This window comes from Corythoichthys intestinalis, chromosome 9 (assembly GCF_030265065.1).
Source record: "Corythoichthys intestinalis isolate RoL2023-P3 chromosome 9, ASM3026506v1, whole genome shotgun sequence".
In the NCBI taxonomy this organism is placed as follows: domain Eukaryota; kingdom Metazoa; phylum Chordata; class Actinopteri; order Syngnathiformes; family Syngnathidae; genus Corythoichthys; species Corythoichthys intestinalis.
This window is the reverse complement of record NC_080403.1, coordinates 3,484,839-3,500,945: the sequence shown is the minus strand read 5'-3', so window position 1 is coordinate 3,500,945 and position 16,107 is coordinate 3,484,839. Positions and strand designations below refer to the sequence as shown.

The following is a 16,107-nucleotide window of genomic DNA, read 5'->3' as shown; positions in this document are numbered from 1 at the left end:
AAAAATTATTCTATAATTATATAATATATATATTATTTTATTAAACAAAAATGCAAGTTGATACGACGCACATAAAGGTCACTTCCATTTTTTAAAAAAATCTTTAGAAAGTTGTATGGACTTACAATCCGCGAGCTTGTTGTTTGCTGTTGTCTTCGAAAATTATACTTGGGTGACGGCGCTTCAAGTGTTCGTTCATAGCCGACATGCTACCGTGGTATGCGAGCTCAGCTTAGCAAAGAGTACACACCCTCCATATTTTCCTTGAAATAATTCCAGGCTCTGGCTATTCTGGTCCGCTTTTTTGGCTTTATGCCACTTTCACGTGTCACCAATTCTGCCCTTTTGGTAATTGGCGGTGTTTTCAACTCCTCGCCGTAGTGAAGAGTGAACCGGCGATTCACTTGGCTCATTGTCGTCGGTTCATCCGATTTCCTCCTCAGGAAGGCGGCGGCGTGCATAAAAACAACGAGAGTCATCGGATGGCTCTTTATTAATACTTTTATTGACCAAAACAAAAGCGTGAGGGATGCAGCCACTGAACTCCGCGCTACCCGCACGCTTTCCCAACTCAACAATCTTGCTCCCTCTCTCTCGCTCGCCCACTTTCTTCCTCTTTGCTCAATCTGACAATGCCGGTCACATTGAAATAATAGCGGCCCCCCTAGGGGGTGCCAGTAACAACCGCTTGCATCGCGAGCGCCCGCCATTCTAAACTTTATCCGCATGTAATTTTTTTTTAACCCATCATTACCCGTCGACGGTATGTTTTGCCCGTCGACGCATTTACGTCATCGATGACGTCGACAACGTCGACTAGTCGGGACAGCTCTACTCAATACTGAAAAGAAATATTGTGAAATTTTGTCACGTTTTTTTCCCTATCTGGCATTAAGGCAATTCATGATTTACGAACTAAGCACTGCTTAAAGTCAGCTCACAACTCGAAAACAAGTACCAGTGTGCTACTACAGGCTGAAGGCTGCCCTGTACTGGCTAACACCTAGCGTAGCCATATGTAGCTCTGATACAAAAAACAAAAACCGGGCTCCAAGGAAAAAAAATACTGGCCCATGCGTCATACAGTATTCGGGAAATTACGGTAATTTGTAGCTGTAACTAATAACTTTTTTGCAGTTAACAAAACTGGTTACTACTATATCTCAAAGCACTACTATATATTGGTATGATATAATGTACATAATTATGAGCTGTATGGTATTGTTGTCGCTTGTTTATATCAGCTTATAGCTGTCTGATTTTGAAATATAAAAAGATAACAATATTTTTAAAATTCCCTTCTTCAGTTACATAGATACGTACATAGTATAAGGAGGTACTGCAGTTGTTCTCATCAGATGAATTTTTGTCTTTTTCTTTTATAATATATTTTACATCGCTCAATCAATGTAATGTGATCTTCTTATCCATATTATTAATTAAATACTGTCATCCTATGAGACACTCTGCTATTCCCAATCCTAGTACTAAGTACAGGTAGGAGTCATTTAAGCGCTTGCTATATTGTCCAGAATGAGGGTGATTCAACAGATTGGAAAACAACAATCATGTTTTCTATGTAACTGAAGAAGGAAAACATTTTAATGAAAAAAAGGTCTATGATCATCAAACAGCTAAGACATCGAGACAAGACGTTGGTTGTGTCAATACTGTGTTACAGGCAAAAACAACTCCATAGAAGTCGTAATTTTATCATCACAGTCAGATGAAAAGCTCATTATGTGTTTTTTAGAAGTGTGTGGGTGTACGAGGGAATAAAAATAACAGGACCATTTCATGCTGCATATTCAAAAACGTGAGCCAGAATTTAATATTCATAGCTGTTTTATAGAGTCAAATAACCAAGAGTGCAAACAAATGTCATGATAAAACAAAGCAAGTGCTCAGCAATGACCGGATTTTCTATTTTAGTTGACCTTATACCCGTCAATGTGTCAGAACACATTGTTCATTTTCTGCCTCTCTGTAATTGCTTTTTTGCCATCTTCATACATCATCTGCCTACAAAATATATATAGCTATGCTAGTTCCCAGAAACCAGATTTCATTTGTAGAGCCATTAAAATCCATAAATGGAAAAAAAAAAATCTAATCAAATGTATTTTTTATGTTGTCCCTGAGCTACTCTCCATAATCAAAAGTGAAAACTGCCCTTTTCTAATGTGATGTTATGCTTCCCTCTGCTTGCAGTTTTATATATATATGTTTTTTCCCCCACATAATTGTTTGACAGGCACAATGGTGGAAAACAGAAAAATACAAACTGAACCTCTGTGAAGTCGGCCCCCATCAGACACAATTTTTTATAACAATGATCAATCACTTGTGCTACGTTTGTGCTCGTTTGTGCTGTAAAAAGTTTTGTTTATGCCGCTATCGTTTTTGAGATATTGAGATATCCATTTCGAGTCATGACGTCACGCAGCCCCCCACTTATTGCAACATGGACTCAAAATGCTGCCATTCCTTTATGCTACATTTGTGGTCATTTGTGCTGTAAAAAAAAATATTTTTTGCTGCTATCGGTTTATAGATATTGAGATATTAATTTCGAGTGATGGCGTCACTCGCAGCTTTTCCGTATCCAACTTTCACGACTGATGAAGCGTACTAACTCTTTCAATAACAGAGAGGTGTCCCAACAACTGGCGCAAACATAGCACAAGTGAATGACACCCCTTCAGGTCCATTTATATATATATAAGATATAAACCTATATAACCAGTGGTAAGGGATGCCGTCGAGCTGAAGAAGGAGGCCTACCGGGCCTTATTGGCCTCTGGGACTCCGGAGGCAGCTGACAGGTACCGGCTGGCCAAGCAGACTGCAGCTTCTGCGGTCGTCGAGGCAAAAACTCGGACATGAAAGGAGTTTGGCGAGAAGGCTTCGAGGAAATTCTGGTCCACCATCCGGCGTCTCATTGGAGACCATGGTCCTCAGTCGGAAAAGGGGTGGCGTGCCCTCACGGGGTTGCCAGGATGAGCTCCTGCTGCAAGTGGAGGAGGAGCTGTAGAAGGGAACGGGAGATCGACAGGCTGATCGGTGCAGCTTCTGCAGTGATGCTGAATATGCACCGTTCCATAGTGGTGAAGAAGGAGCTGAGCCGAAAGTTGAAGCTAACGATTTTCCAGTCAGTCTACGCTCCTACCTATGGTCACGAGCTGTGGGTCGTGACCGAAAGAACAACATCCCAGATACAAGCGGCCGAAATGAGTTTCCTCCGCAGGGTGTTCGGGCTCTCCTTAGAGATATGGTGAGAAGCTCGGTCATCCGGGAGGGACTCGGCATCGAGCCGCTACTCCTCCACGTTGAGAGGAGGCAATAGAAGTGGCTCGGGCATCTGTTTCGGATGCCTCCTGGACGCCTCCCTAGAGTGGTGTTCTGGGCATGTCCACCGGCGGGAGGCCCCGGGGACGACACAGGACACGCTGGAGAGACAATTTCTCTTGGCTAGCCTGGGAACGCAGTTGTATGGCAGTTGGCAATTAGGTGACGCCTACAATAACCACCAAAATAATCAATGGGAGCACTTAACAACGGTTGCTAGGACGTACAGTATTATTTGTCAATGGCCTTTTTGGGGGTAGAGTTTGCAAAATGTCAATTGATTAAAGCATTCCACACATCGTCTAATAATTTTTATTTGTATGTGTATTTCTAGGGGCATCAGTTAAAGCACAGAGTGTGGAGTCATCATCAGACACACTCAAGAGATCTTCCGAGAGTCCATCAAAGCCCATTCAGGCCCAGAAACCTGCTTCAAGTCAAGCGCAGAAACCAGCTCAGGCACAAAAGCCAAGCCCAGTCCAAAAATCTGCCTCAGTTACAAAGCCTCCAGTGCAGAGGCCTCCACCCATGACAAGAGCTCCGTCTGTCACAAAACCTACATCAGATTCTGCTTCCGGCCCAGCTAAACCTCCTCCATCTTCCCCTGCGGTCTCAGCAGCTCCGGCCTCCCCCGCGGCCTCGGCTGCCGCCTCTCCTCCAGCGTCAGCTCCCACCACAGAGCAGCCCAAGCCCCAACCCCCAGGCTCCCCAGCCCAAGCTCCAGGAAAGCCGAAGGACCTGCCGCCTAAGCCCACCCCACCTGCCAAGCCCATCCCTCCTGTCCGCAGGAACTCCAAGCCGCAGCTGCAGCCAAAACCCCAAACGCCGCCTCCTCCCAGAGCCTCACCAAAATCTCAATCCACACCCCACAACCCGGCGCCTGTCGAGGCCTCGGACACAGCTCCATCTACCGGCGAGGCGCAAGTCGAGTCTCCGGCCAAAGCCAGTCAATCCCCGCCTAATGCGCAGTCTCCAGCCAAGTCTCAGCCTCAAGCTAAGCTCGCTTCTCCGTCCCAGAACCCTGAACCCGAAACTGCCACTGACCCTGCTGAGGGCCAGGAGGACCAGCAAGCGTCCCAGCCAAAAACCCACCCTCTGCTCAAGTAAGACCTTTGTAGTCAGCCCACTAGAGAGTGTGCTAAAACATCCATTTAATTTGACACATGAACAAATCCATCAAAAGAATGATAGAATCATCTTTTTTTTTTGTAAAAGTATATGTTTTACAAAACACAAGGAGTTCATTTTTCAGTTTGAACCCACCAGGATCAATATGAAAGTGTCATATACAGTGGGAGGACAATGGGAGAATGTTACAAAAGACAGGCTTTAATTTGTTATCATTATGCATGCATCGTCACAAATGTGATCACACAAAACGCAAACAGTCCCTTTCCTAAGCAGTGCTTTGTCCGGGTCTGACTGACGCATCAAATCCCTTCCCTTTCCTCCTTCTCCTGAATCCTCACAAATAAAACATAAAATTTTGGGGGGGGTTCGGGCTTGGGCCTACAAATAAAACATAAAATTTTGGGTTGTTTCGGGCCCGGGCCTGCAAATCAAGTTAATTGGTCGGGCTCGGGCCGGGTCGAGCTTTAATACCCGCAGACCGAGGTTGGGTCAGGCTGGATTTTTTAGGCCCGATCTTACCCCTACTACCACCTACACTATCCTTCTTGGGACCCATGATTTCTCTCACAAGAAAATCCGACGTGCCGCCAACAGAGGTGGGTAGAGTAGATAAACATTTTACTCAAGTAAAAGTAGAAGTAGTCATCCAAAAAATTACTCAAATACAAGTAAAAAAGTATTCGATTAAAAAAATACTCAAGTAGTGAGTAATATTGTGAGTAAGTGCTTACAATGTCTGTATTTTTTTAATAATGGTATACTTTTTTTCTCAGCACAACTTCATCTATATGAAGTGTTATTATTATACTGTACTATAACCTATTAAATGACCATATTAACCCAAAAGATGACACAAAAATCATCAAATACAGACCAGAACAACACTATGAAAAATCACCTGTCCAAAGAGCACGAGCGCCCTCGAGTGAAAAACTAACATTGTTACCTAAAATTGGTATAATGGAGTCATGTGGTTATTGTTGCAATGTCTCATTGGTGAAACTGAGACAGCTGCTGTCGGCATCTCTGGCAAAAAAATGACGGCAATATGTAGACTAAAAAGAAAAATGTAATGACTCCAGTGTAGCCCAAAGTAGCTGAATAAGAGTAGTGTTTCTTCTTCATAAATACTCAAGTAAAAATAAAAATTATTGCATGGTAAAACTACTCGAAGAACTACATTTATCTCAAAAAGTTACTCAAGTAAATGTAACAGAGTGAATGTAACACGGTGGTGGCCAACTTGGGGCAAGCAATGAAATTGTGACACTGTCGTAAATCGTCGTATTTCGAGCATATCATCATATTTCGAGACAGATGATGAGTCAACTTTTACGTTGTATGTTGATAGTCATACGTCGATTAGTTTGTATGTTGAGGTACCACACTATAGTTATTGTTGTAGCATTACAAATGCATTCCTGTAAAACTACAATTTAATCCTTAAAGTGCCTGTGACAGCATAAAAAAATCTTAAATAGCATTACTATGAGAATTAAAATCATATCTTGAGATGATTCGACAATGTACAACAATTTGGCAAAGCACAGGTGACGAGAAATTAGACTTTTATCCTGCCGCCTGTCATTATTGCGCTCTAGCGTCTCCAGCTGGATGATGAGGTTGGCAGGGGCACGATTTCAGATGATTCAGAATTCAGCCCATTGAGGGGGAAGATTCAGAATGAGGAAACTACGACAGAGAGCAGCAAAATGTCATCACTGTTTCAATCTTTCTACCCCAATATTTTTACAGGATATTCTTTTTATCAAAGTATTTTGCCCCAGTAGCTAAATAAATGGAATGGTCATGCCAAATAACAGTCTTGTGTTAAATGGAATATGAAATATTAAAAATGCATTTATTCAGTACGACAGTGCAAAATTACTGCATAATGGTCAGAACCGCCGACTTCTTGCATCACCCGTACGGTATTTTATTTGCCTGGCACGGCCAGACTGTTCTCCCTGTATTTTTCAAACACTGTGAGAATAGTCTGGGACCCAGCCCATTAACGGCCTCTCGAGCAAGCACAAAATCAACCGTCCAATCAGATGCGTTTATTGCATGACGTGTTCTTAACAAGTAACGTCACTCTTCCGCATCGGAAGTCGTCTCCACAACAACACAGTTGGCGAACAGGAGAGCCGAGAATATGTTCCAATCCACGTTATAATCAGTTTTAAATTACCAAAAACACATCGACACAAGTCATTGACAACAGTCTGTCTCGCGCTAGCCATGTTGAATAAATTCCGCTCTCCTCTTATGTCTACATCCGCACGCGCAAGTCCCTCGTCGCTTTACTAACGTCGCGTCCGCCCGTCACTGATTGGTCCACTCTGCTGGCTGTTTGCTGTGGCTTGCTCCGCCCTGGAAATGTTATCCACTGAATGGTGACCAGACTCAATAGCTGGAACAGCGGTGAGTCTGGTGTACCAGGCTAGTATTTTATGCCACCGGTATTAGTCTGGCTTTTGTCATTTCCCTGCCCTAGCTTCGCAGGAAAGAGCGTAAACAAAACAGGAGGTGTGAAAGCTAGCCAACATGCTAACCCGAACCGAGCGGCTTTTCCAAGTCTTTTTCACGCCTTTCGAATACGAAAATTTACTCAAAACTACCCTCACTCATGTCATACATGGTGGCGGGGTTGATTTTTTTGACCCATCGGCCAGCCCCCGGCGGTGAACAAGTTTCGGCTCGTTGTTCCCCTGCTACGGGTAGGAGTGCCGGGGAAGCAGCTGGAGAATGACCGCCGAAGATAGTGTTCTATTGGCAGGCACACGAAGAGGACCGTGGGGGTGGAAGTGACCATGTTGTGTGACAAGCCGCTGGACGTTGGCTGAGTGGCCTTCTCGGTGGACAGGGAGCATTGTAACCCACAAAATGCAAGCCAACTCCTTATTAAAATGTGTGCCATGATCCCAGTATTTGACATAATACAAAACACGTAGTTTACTCACTTCCTCGTCGGTCCAATGGTCCCACAGTTATCGAACTTGTTTTGGCCATTCTCCGCAGTGAACGGGAAATTTTTGAAACCAAAAAAGAGTCACACGCCTCTCCATGGTGCAGCAACAAAAGCCTGCAGCACATTGGGCTGGCGTGATGCTAAAAATAAACGACTTAATCCGCAAAATCAGCTGAATCTGCAGTCTTTCTGCATGCTATATAGTGATGGCTGCATTGTGAGATGGTGACCCAGCTGACGTCACATTTGCATTCTTCATCAATCCAGGAAGTCACTAATTTTGATGGCAAGGGATTCAAAAAATTGAATAAATAAATCGATCGCCTCCACACACTTCCAAGCGGTCCATTTCATTCAGGAACATAAAATACTGCGTGAAATATGAAATAAACATGCTTTTGCTGTCATAGGCACTTCAAATGATGCAACTTTTTCATTGATTAGCAGCATATACACTACCGTTCAAATGTTTAGGGTCATTTTGACCTGTAGTGTATCATATGGCATTTTTCATTCAGTACAATCCGGTTCAAAAGTTTGGGGTCAAATCGACCCCAAACCTATGAACGGTAGTGTATTTTATTTCCAGAGTTTTTTGATATTCCCCAAAATATCTTGTTAATTAGACCTCTTCATACCCGTCAATCAGTCTTGCAAAAACAGTGGTACCTCGACATACGATCGCTTTGACACACGATCTTTTCGACAGCTGATGTAAAATTTTACTCAATTTGTTTCTACATCCGACGACATGCTCGAAATGCGCCGATTTTTGACAGCGCAGCAGTTTCTCTGTTTTGCTAGAAGACGGATGCACGGCTGATTTTCTGGTGAGAGAAATCAACACTGGATCCAAAAAGGTTAGTGCAGGTCGAGAAAAAAAGAAAAGATGACGCTTAACATTGAAATGAAAGTGTAAATGATAGCAAAATATAAGCATGATGTGTGCACCCATGAACTGGGTCGACAGTAGAGCCGTAGAATGTCGATCTCGGCTGGCGGTCCTCCTCCATTCGCCAGTCTTTATAAGTTAAGGTGACAATTCTTGTTGTGGTAACATTGCCAAAAAATCGCCAGCTTTGTCAGGTTTCTAAACATTTATTCCATCGACTTGTGCAACACTGACGCCATCATCAAAACACAAAGTAAAATAGAACCACGCTCTCTTGCTCACCGTCACGTCAGCCCCGCGGTGCATTCAGGTACAGCAAAAAAAGCCCACCACATTCGAACCCGATTCGTTTCATTATTACAGGTATTATTTTTATTACTATTATTATACTGTATTATTATGATTTTTATTCATAATTTATTTGTTTTATTCTTTGTAAATGTTATTTGCAATAGTAACAGCAGTATTTATTCAGGATTTAGTGTTGGTTTTTTGGACTGTGGAGCAAATTAATGGAATTATAATGTATTCTTATGGGAAAATCCTGCTCGACATACGAGCATTTAGACTTACAAACAAGGTCCTGGAACGAATTAACTTCGAATGTAGAGGTACCACTGTGTACACAACAGATCCCTGTTAACGGTGTTCTCGTCTAGTTTTTCAAGTTTCTGTAGTCACTTTTTTCTCTGTTTAATGTGACAATGTTTCCCGCTGTCTGTCATCTTTCCTCATCCCACCGTCCAATCTCCCTTCCACACATCCCACCCTCCACCCTGTTCTCTCTCCTCAATTCCCAGTAAGTCCCAGTCACTGACCAATGCCTTCAACGCCTTCAGTGATTCCTCCTTCTTCCGCGGCGTGTCCGGTTCCGGAGGCGGCGACGGCCAAGATGAGGCCAAGGCCGAGACCATTCGCAACATCCGGAAGTCCTTCGCCAGCCTTTTCTCTGACTAGCCACCGACCTCCTGCCCTCTTCTCCCCCTCTCCCACTCCTCATTGGCCAGCGATGACTTGATTGACATTTCAATATGGCACAGTCAGAGACGTATGTGTGTTTTCAATTAAGTGTACTGTATTCCCGCTGTCCATCCATCTGTCCGTCCTGCGTATCAACTTGTCTGTGCGAGTGAACAGCGATTTCCCCCGGCTCGGATTTTAAGTGCATGTAGCTGTGCCAGAATAGATGGACTGATGAGTTATGTCACTGATGTGCCCTCGGGATAGCATAGCATAGCATAGCATAGCATAGCAGAGAATAACATAGCTTAATACAGAAAAGAACATGTTTATTTTCACAAAGCACATTAAAGAACAGAGTTATATGAAATTATAATGATAAATTGAGACAAAATGTACATAGAGTATATAAGCAGTACGCATAGAGTATATAGTTAGAGAGACACAGATATATAGTCAGTAGTTTATCGGTGACATAACTCGTTCATGAAGTGGCTGGATTTTTAAGCGTTTTAACTATTAGTACTATATTTGATGGTTTCCTTCGTGATCCTCGCAGTAAATCCACTTTTGGTGCCCCTAAGTGAAACTTGTGTGTAATTTTAAAAATTATAGGAAAAAAAAACACGTCAAGTATGTGTTTATGTGCAAATCCAGCCTTGGTGTCTCGGCTTGAGGAGGTTTGCGATCTTTTTCTCTGTGTGTGCGTCTATGTGCGTGGGGGTGCGTGTGCATGTGTGTGTGTTCTGCATGGCTCCTCAGAGAGGCTCCACCGTGACCTTTGGAGTTGCTGTCAGGAGCTGTATCAGTGTTGACTTTGCCTTCCGTTGCCTCTATCTCTCTTTTCTCTAGATGTTGTAGCCTTATCGTGTTTTCAACTCACAGCTTTGTTCGTTTGCTGTGCAGACCTGAGTCAACTTGAAATTCATTCATCGGTTTATTACAAACAAGGGGGCAAGACCAGCTCATCCAATTCACCTTTTGTCTTCAAGCCACCCCGAAAATAACTCCCTGATCAAAGAGCAGCACACAGTTCGAGTTTTTTGCCTATTTTAAAATCTTGGTTTTGTTCTATTACCAAAACCCCAGATAAATTCTCACTCGGGATGTTTTCAATCAAGAAATCTTTTTAATAAGAATGCAACCAGATAAATTCATTAAAAAAGCAATGCTGCCACCATCATAGTGCTTTTCAATACATCAATCTAAGGTCTGGATCAGGGTTCTCCAACTGGCGGACTGGGGGAAATGGAGTATGTTGCATTTGTTTAAAAGTGCAGAAATCAAGCTAACTCTGATGCGGGTCAGACTTTCAGTAGCAAAATTAGTGGTGTGTTCTCCACTTCCACAACATTGACGTCTTTTTACAATACTTAAGTACACAACATACCGGCAGCTCTGACCCGTCGTGAGCGCTCGCGTGATCGCGCGCGCTACTGTGACATTAAAAACAACCTGTGAGGTGGACTTGATTTGACTGAACATTTTTTCCCAAATTTTTTGGGGCATTTACCATGAGTTTGTGACACCCCGCCCAGGTCAACAACCAGTTATTTACTATTTAATTACTGTTTCAAATTACCGTATTGGCCCGAATTTAAGATGGCCCTGATTATAAGACGACCCCCTCTTTTTCAAGACTCAAGTTTGAACAAAAGACTTTTTCATTCATTCATTTTCCATGCCGCTTTTCCTCATGAGGGTCGCGGAGGTGCTGGAGCCTATCCCAGCCAACTACGGGCAGTAGGCAGGGGACACCCTGAACTGGTTGCCAGCCAATCGCAGGGCACAAGGAGACATACAACCATTCACGCACACACTCATACCTACGGACAATTAAGAGTGTTCAATCAGCCTACCATGCATGTTTTTGGGATGTGGGAGGAAACCGGAGTTCCCGGAGGAAACCCACGCAGGCACGGGGAGAACATGCAAACTCCACACAGGAAGGCCGAAGCCCGGGATTGAACCCTTGATCTCAGAACTGTGAGGCAGATGTGCTAATCACTAAGCCACCGTGCCGCCAAAAGACTTTTTGAGCACCAAATTAATTTGAGAGAAAAAGCATGTTATTTTGCCTCATTCAAATCTTACTACAGTATCTGAACATTTAAATATGTAAACTAAAGTGCGATCACATTCGTAAATGAATGGCTTCTGGTTTTTGAAATGTAAATAAACCACTTTATTGTGATAAAACAACAAAATTGCAATAACTGCATTAACCATCAAAGTGAAGTCTAACTGTAATTGTAATCTTGAAAAAAAATCTGAATAAGGAAAAACATTGACATAAAAAATTGCAAACTGGTTAAACTTGAGAGAAGCTGAGATCTGTCATGACAGAACATCGCTTCAATGGTATCTGGCGCCATCTAGCGTTGTGAATGGGTATAATGTCTAGACCGCGAATATAAGACGACCCCCTCTTTTTCAGTATTTCAATGCAAAAAACACAGTCTTATATTCGGGCCAATACGGTACATAAGTTGCATAACTTACCATCCATCCTCATGCAGATTCCTTTTTAAACGTTGTGACTTTCCACCACCATATAGAATCGTTCATCGCCCATGTTTACTGGTGTTTAAACCTTGAAGAAGCACCTTGCCTGTTGACTGCAGGCCTGGCTCTGCCCATTTTGAGGGATGCGTCTCCGGCAAAAATAGAAAATAGCTCAAACCATCCGGTGGACTCCGGCACGTCGGCGATGGTCAGCAGTCAATCTGTAGCACTGACGGAAACAGATTGGCTCCGGCGCTATATCTTGCCGGATCCGGACTGCAGACACGTCCGGTATAATTTGGCCTTTACAGTGACTGTTGCTGGCCGAAAAAACCTACTAATATCTCTCCTCTTTAAAGGGGGCGGAGGAGGCGGCATGTTGTCGACATGTTGTATTTCTGTCAGGGCTGTGAGTGCGTCTTTGGGGTCAAGTCATCAGCCAAACAAATGTACGTGTCAAAAAAAAACAATGGACTGGCAAATTCAGCAGGTGAAAAACAGTAAATGTAAGTCTGAACATAATCAAAATAATTCACTTAATAACGGGAGAGTCAATACTATCCTTACAACATATAGAAATAATATTGCTTAAAAGTTGGTGGGGACAATTTAAGCATCCTGAACGTTGGTCGTGGTATGTCCCTACCGACCCCATATAAACCTACGTCCTTGAGTCAAATACATAATGACATTTGACTGTTTTAACCTTAATAATTATATTTCAACTGTTTGGGATTACAGTGTTTGCAGAGTGCCTGAGTTTATGTAAAAGAACGTATAATTCACATACAAACTGCTTCTGGTTTCCGAGTGGAGGTGGATAATTTGCGCCTACTGTATTAAATGTGCAATTATTTCTTCAGGATATATAATGTGAATATTTTCAGAAAACACTTGGCTGATGGAATTACTGGACCTCTTGCCAATTTAGTTGGGGAGCCCTGATCTAGACTGTGGTGGGACTGTAAGCAAAGGTGAATTGGACCCATAGCAGTCGGCCCTATCAAAAATTAAAATGAATGCATTTCAAAGCGGAAAAAGACGCATGTCTGTTGCCGTGACTGGTGAGTTTTTTGTTTCACCTTATGTGTAGAGCTACCTATGGTATTGTAAGTTGTTGATTATGCCACTAAGAAGACATTGAGACGGTAGTGCAATAACACCTTGACATGACTGTTGAATGGTGTCATCCTATTATATCAATATGAATATGAACGTGTATATGGGACTATTGTATCTGTTAGACATCTTTCTCCTTGACATTGCTTGAAGTGGGGACCCACTCCCCAGCATCGACAGTGAAAATGAGAAAGAAAGTGGGGTGTTTTAACACTAGCACAATTTGGTTGATCTGGTTTCTTTTCCCCGCTTGGTGTGATGCGTTTATAACCAGGACAACCTCTTGGTCTTCCATCCTAAAGACTGGGACCAAAGCTGAGTTAAACTGAACCACGCCAGAGATTAATGGAGCCAAAGTTATTATTGCTCACTGTTTCTCACCTTAATAAGAGTTGTGTTGACACTCAGTTTGGATATGTTAAGACAAACCTGGGTACAGTCCATTTGTTTACCAAACTTTCTGGCTGTTCACAGGTTAGATTAGGATCTGCCAAGGTTATATGGCTTGTGGAAACATGATTTTCCTTAGTGAGGTGTTAACAGAAAAGAATTAAATTGCTTTTTAGGTGATCTTGGTCCGCTTGCAAATAATTGCCACTCATGTTTGGTTGAGATTGGGCCAGTGAAATAAACTCTGGTGCTGTGTTGGTTTTAGCAATGATTTTACTTTTTGTCTTAGTCTTTTGGATGAAAATACTAGTCTGAGGCTCCTTAAATCTTATTTTCAGGGCTGACTGTTCATACTATTTTTAGCAAGTGTCCAAATCAGATCAGGGCCTGTTCATACCTGCATAATTGACACTCTTGACAAGTTGTCTGTTGCAATGAAGGCCCCATTCAGAATAGATGGACGTCATAGACAGTCAAAAGCCATCTGAGCTGTTCAGACTGAGAAGCATCTTGTCCATATCACAGTCTTGCAAAAATGTGATTTTCTGCTTTGTGACTATTCAGACTGCAAAAGAGCCATCCAGTTTTAGTCTGGATAGCATAAAAATAGGATATTGGCTGCTAGTCTGAACAAGGCCATCTAGTGTTTGTCGTCTAGTTTAAGTCAAGAAATAAAAGTTTTCGTCTGGAAAAATTCTGAAGTTTTAGTCTAAAAATAAATGAGATTTCCAACAATTTCGAATGAACATTGACAGACAAGTACACATGTTTAAGACTGTCCAAATGTGGTTTGCGGCATGTGCTGCGAAATAAAACATACCCAAATGTTATTTCCATTTACATACAAAAATTATAATGGACTATTTTTTTAAATGAATTGTATGTCTATGATATCTTAAATTGACTTGTTACAACTCGCCTATGAATAAACATTAGTGTAGTGAACTTCAGGTGCTGCTTCAGATTTGTAGGATTGTCGCCAGCAGTGTTGTTAATAACGGCGTTAGAGTATAAATGGCGTTACTAACAGCGTTATTTTTTTTTCAGTATTGAGTAATCTAATTAATTATTTTTGTCATCAATGCCGTTACCGTTACTGAGTCTGTAAAGGCGTGCGTTACTATGTTTTACTACGTTGGTTTAATGACGCGACAAAAGTCTGAAAGACACAGACTCACGGAGGGAGCACAGCAGGAGTGGGGAAGAGGGAAGGTTAGTTGTGACGCCTTTGCAAACGCTATGGTAAGTGGCTCCATAATACCTGACTGTAACCGATAGCCTACAAACTACACTCACATGATGCTACAGTAGATATCACATGTGTATAGAAAAAGATGCGAAATGACAGACTCAGCGGCGTTAGCACATGTATAAAGAACTAGATGTGAAATGATAGACTCGCCGGCGTTAGTAAGCGGCCGCCATCTTAAAGCAGTAGACTTCTCAGGAAGGCTCTGTTGTAGATAACCTTCCTAGCGAATCTAAGTAACTTTTTATCTAAAACAATCCTAAATCGGCAGAATCTTGACTTCAATCTATCTTTAAATGATTAAACAGTTTTAAAACTTACACATGTCGAAAGTAGACAGAAGGGAACTAATGCAATAACGGGAGCAATTATAACAACTTTAACGGTTGATTCAGAACATTAAATAACTTCCACACATAGCAAAGGTTACTATCTAGTTATCGCAATATTCGCAATACCCCTGTGTCTGGTTAAGTTTAGGGTAAAGGATTGGGCTTGGGCCAATTGTCCCAAAAACCCTTTAAACTTCACATTGTGTGACCGTTTTTTTTGTTTGTTTTTTTTTTTAGAAAAAAAAAACATGAAAATTATCACCTGTTACTTTGCCAAGTAACTAATTACACTTACATTCAGGTAACTGAGCTCCTAATGCAATTACTTTTGGGGAAAAATAATTTGTACCTGTAAATAATTACTTTTTTAAAGTAAGATTAACAACACTGGTGGTGGCTTATAGTCAGGTGCGCCTCATAGTCCGAAAATTACGGTACATCTGTCACATTTGGTTTAGCGCGATTCATTTGAAGTGTGAATATTACATACAGTATGTGGAATCGCTTACATGTACGCTAGTGTAGTTCAGTTTACTTTAACTAAAGTGTGAACACTTCAGTTTTCTGAAATAAATGAATTCTGGTGTGATTGCTCAAGTAGTTCATTTTAATTGTGAACACATTATCAGATCCACATGAAGTGGTAATAAATTTGGCTCCATCTAAAGTAACCTCTGGGGTGGTTCAGTTCACTTACAAAACAAAGGCAAGCAAATCTGACATGGATGAACAAACTCTATTCTAGTTAGAACCAGGCAGACAAAAGGGTGCTACCCAATTAAAAGGAGAATAGTTCTGAATTAAAAGTCAGTCTGGAAACCATACTCTTCTGTTTAATGTGCACTGGTGTGTCAACGTGTCATTTACTGTATATCCCTTGTCATGTTGCCAACAAGTAACCTTATTGTTCGTACGTATGAATGTTTGTATGAATGGATGGATGTACTGTATGTACAGACGGGTGACAAAACAATAGGTGGGAAAAGTGGGAAAATGAGGTCTTGTGTTTCCAGCATTTAATAATGGAAATTTGACGTATAAATCTAGCTGTAATGTTATGATTTATTAGCACCACCATAATGGTTGCTTGTCAGTTTACTGATGCAATTTAATGTTGGTTTTAACCTGCACTTGTCACCCATCTGTATGTGCCATATTAAGAGTTTATTTATTTTGTAATTAAATGGATTCATTTATTTTTTTGGAGGCT

The 16,107-nt window shown here is 41.9% G+C and overlaps 1 protein-coding gene across 2 annotated transcripts in view; it reads left to right on the top strand.

Moving 5' to 3' along the window:
• The window catches only part of syn2b (synapsin IIb), a 186,106-nt gene extending 171,390 nt beyond the window's left edge, over nucleotides 1-14,716 (top strand). Inside the window, exons 12-13 of one of the 2 annotated variants that reach the window (XM_057845288.1) lie at nucleotides 3,683-4,451; nucleotides 9,182-14,716. In XM_057845288.1, the coding sequence (XP_057701271.1) occupies nucleotides 3,683-4,451; nucleotides 9,182-9,299 (887 nt within the window). In that variant the 3' untranslated portion in view covers nucleotides 9,300-14,716. Of the gene's footprint in view, nucleotides 1-3,682; nucleotides 4,452-9,142 lie in introns of both variants that reach the window. The other variant, XM_057845287.1, reaches the window with a different exon arrangement.
• Nucleotides 14,717-16,107: the final 1,391 nt, after the last annotated feature.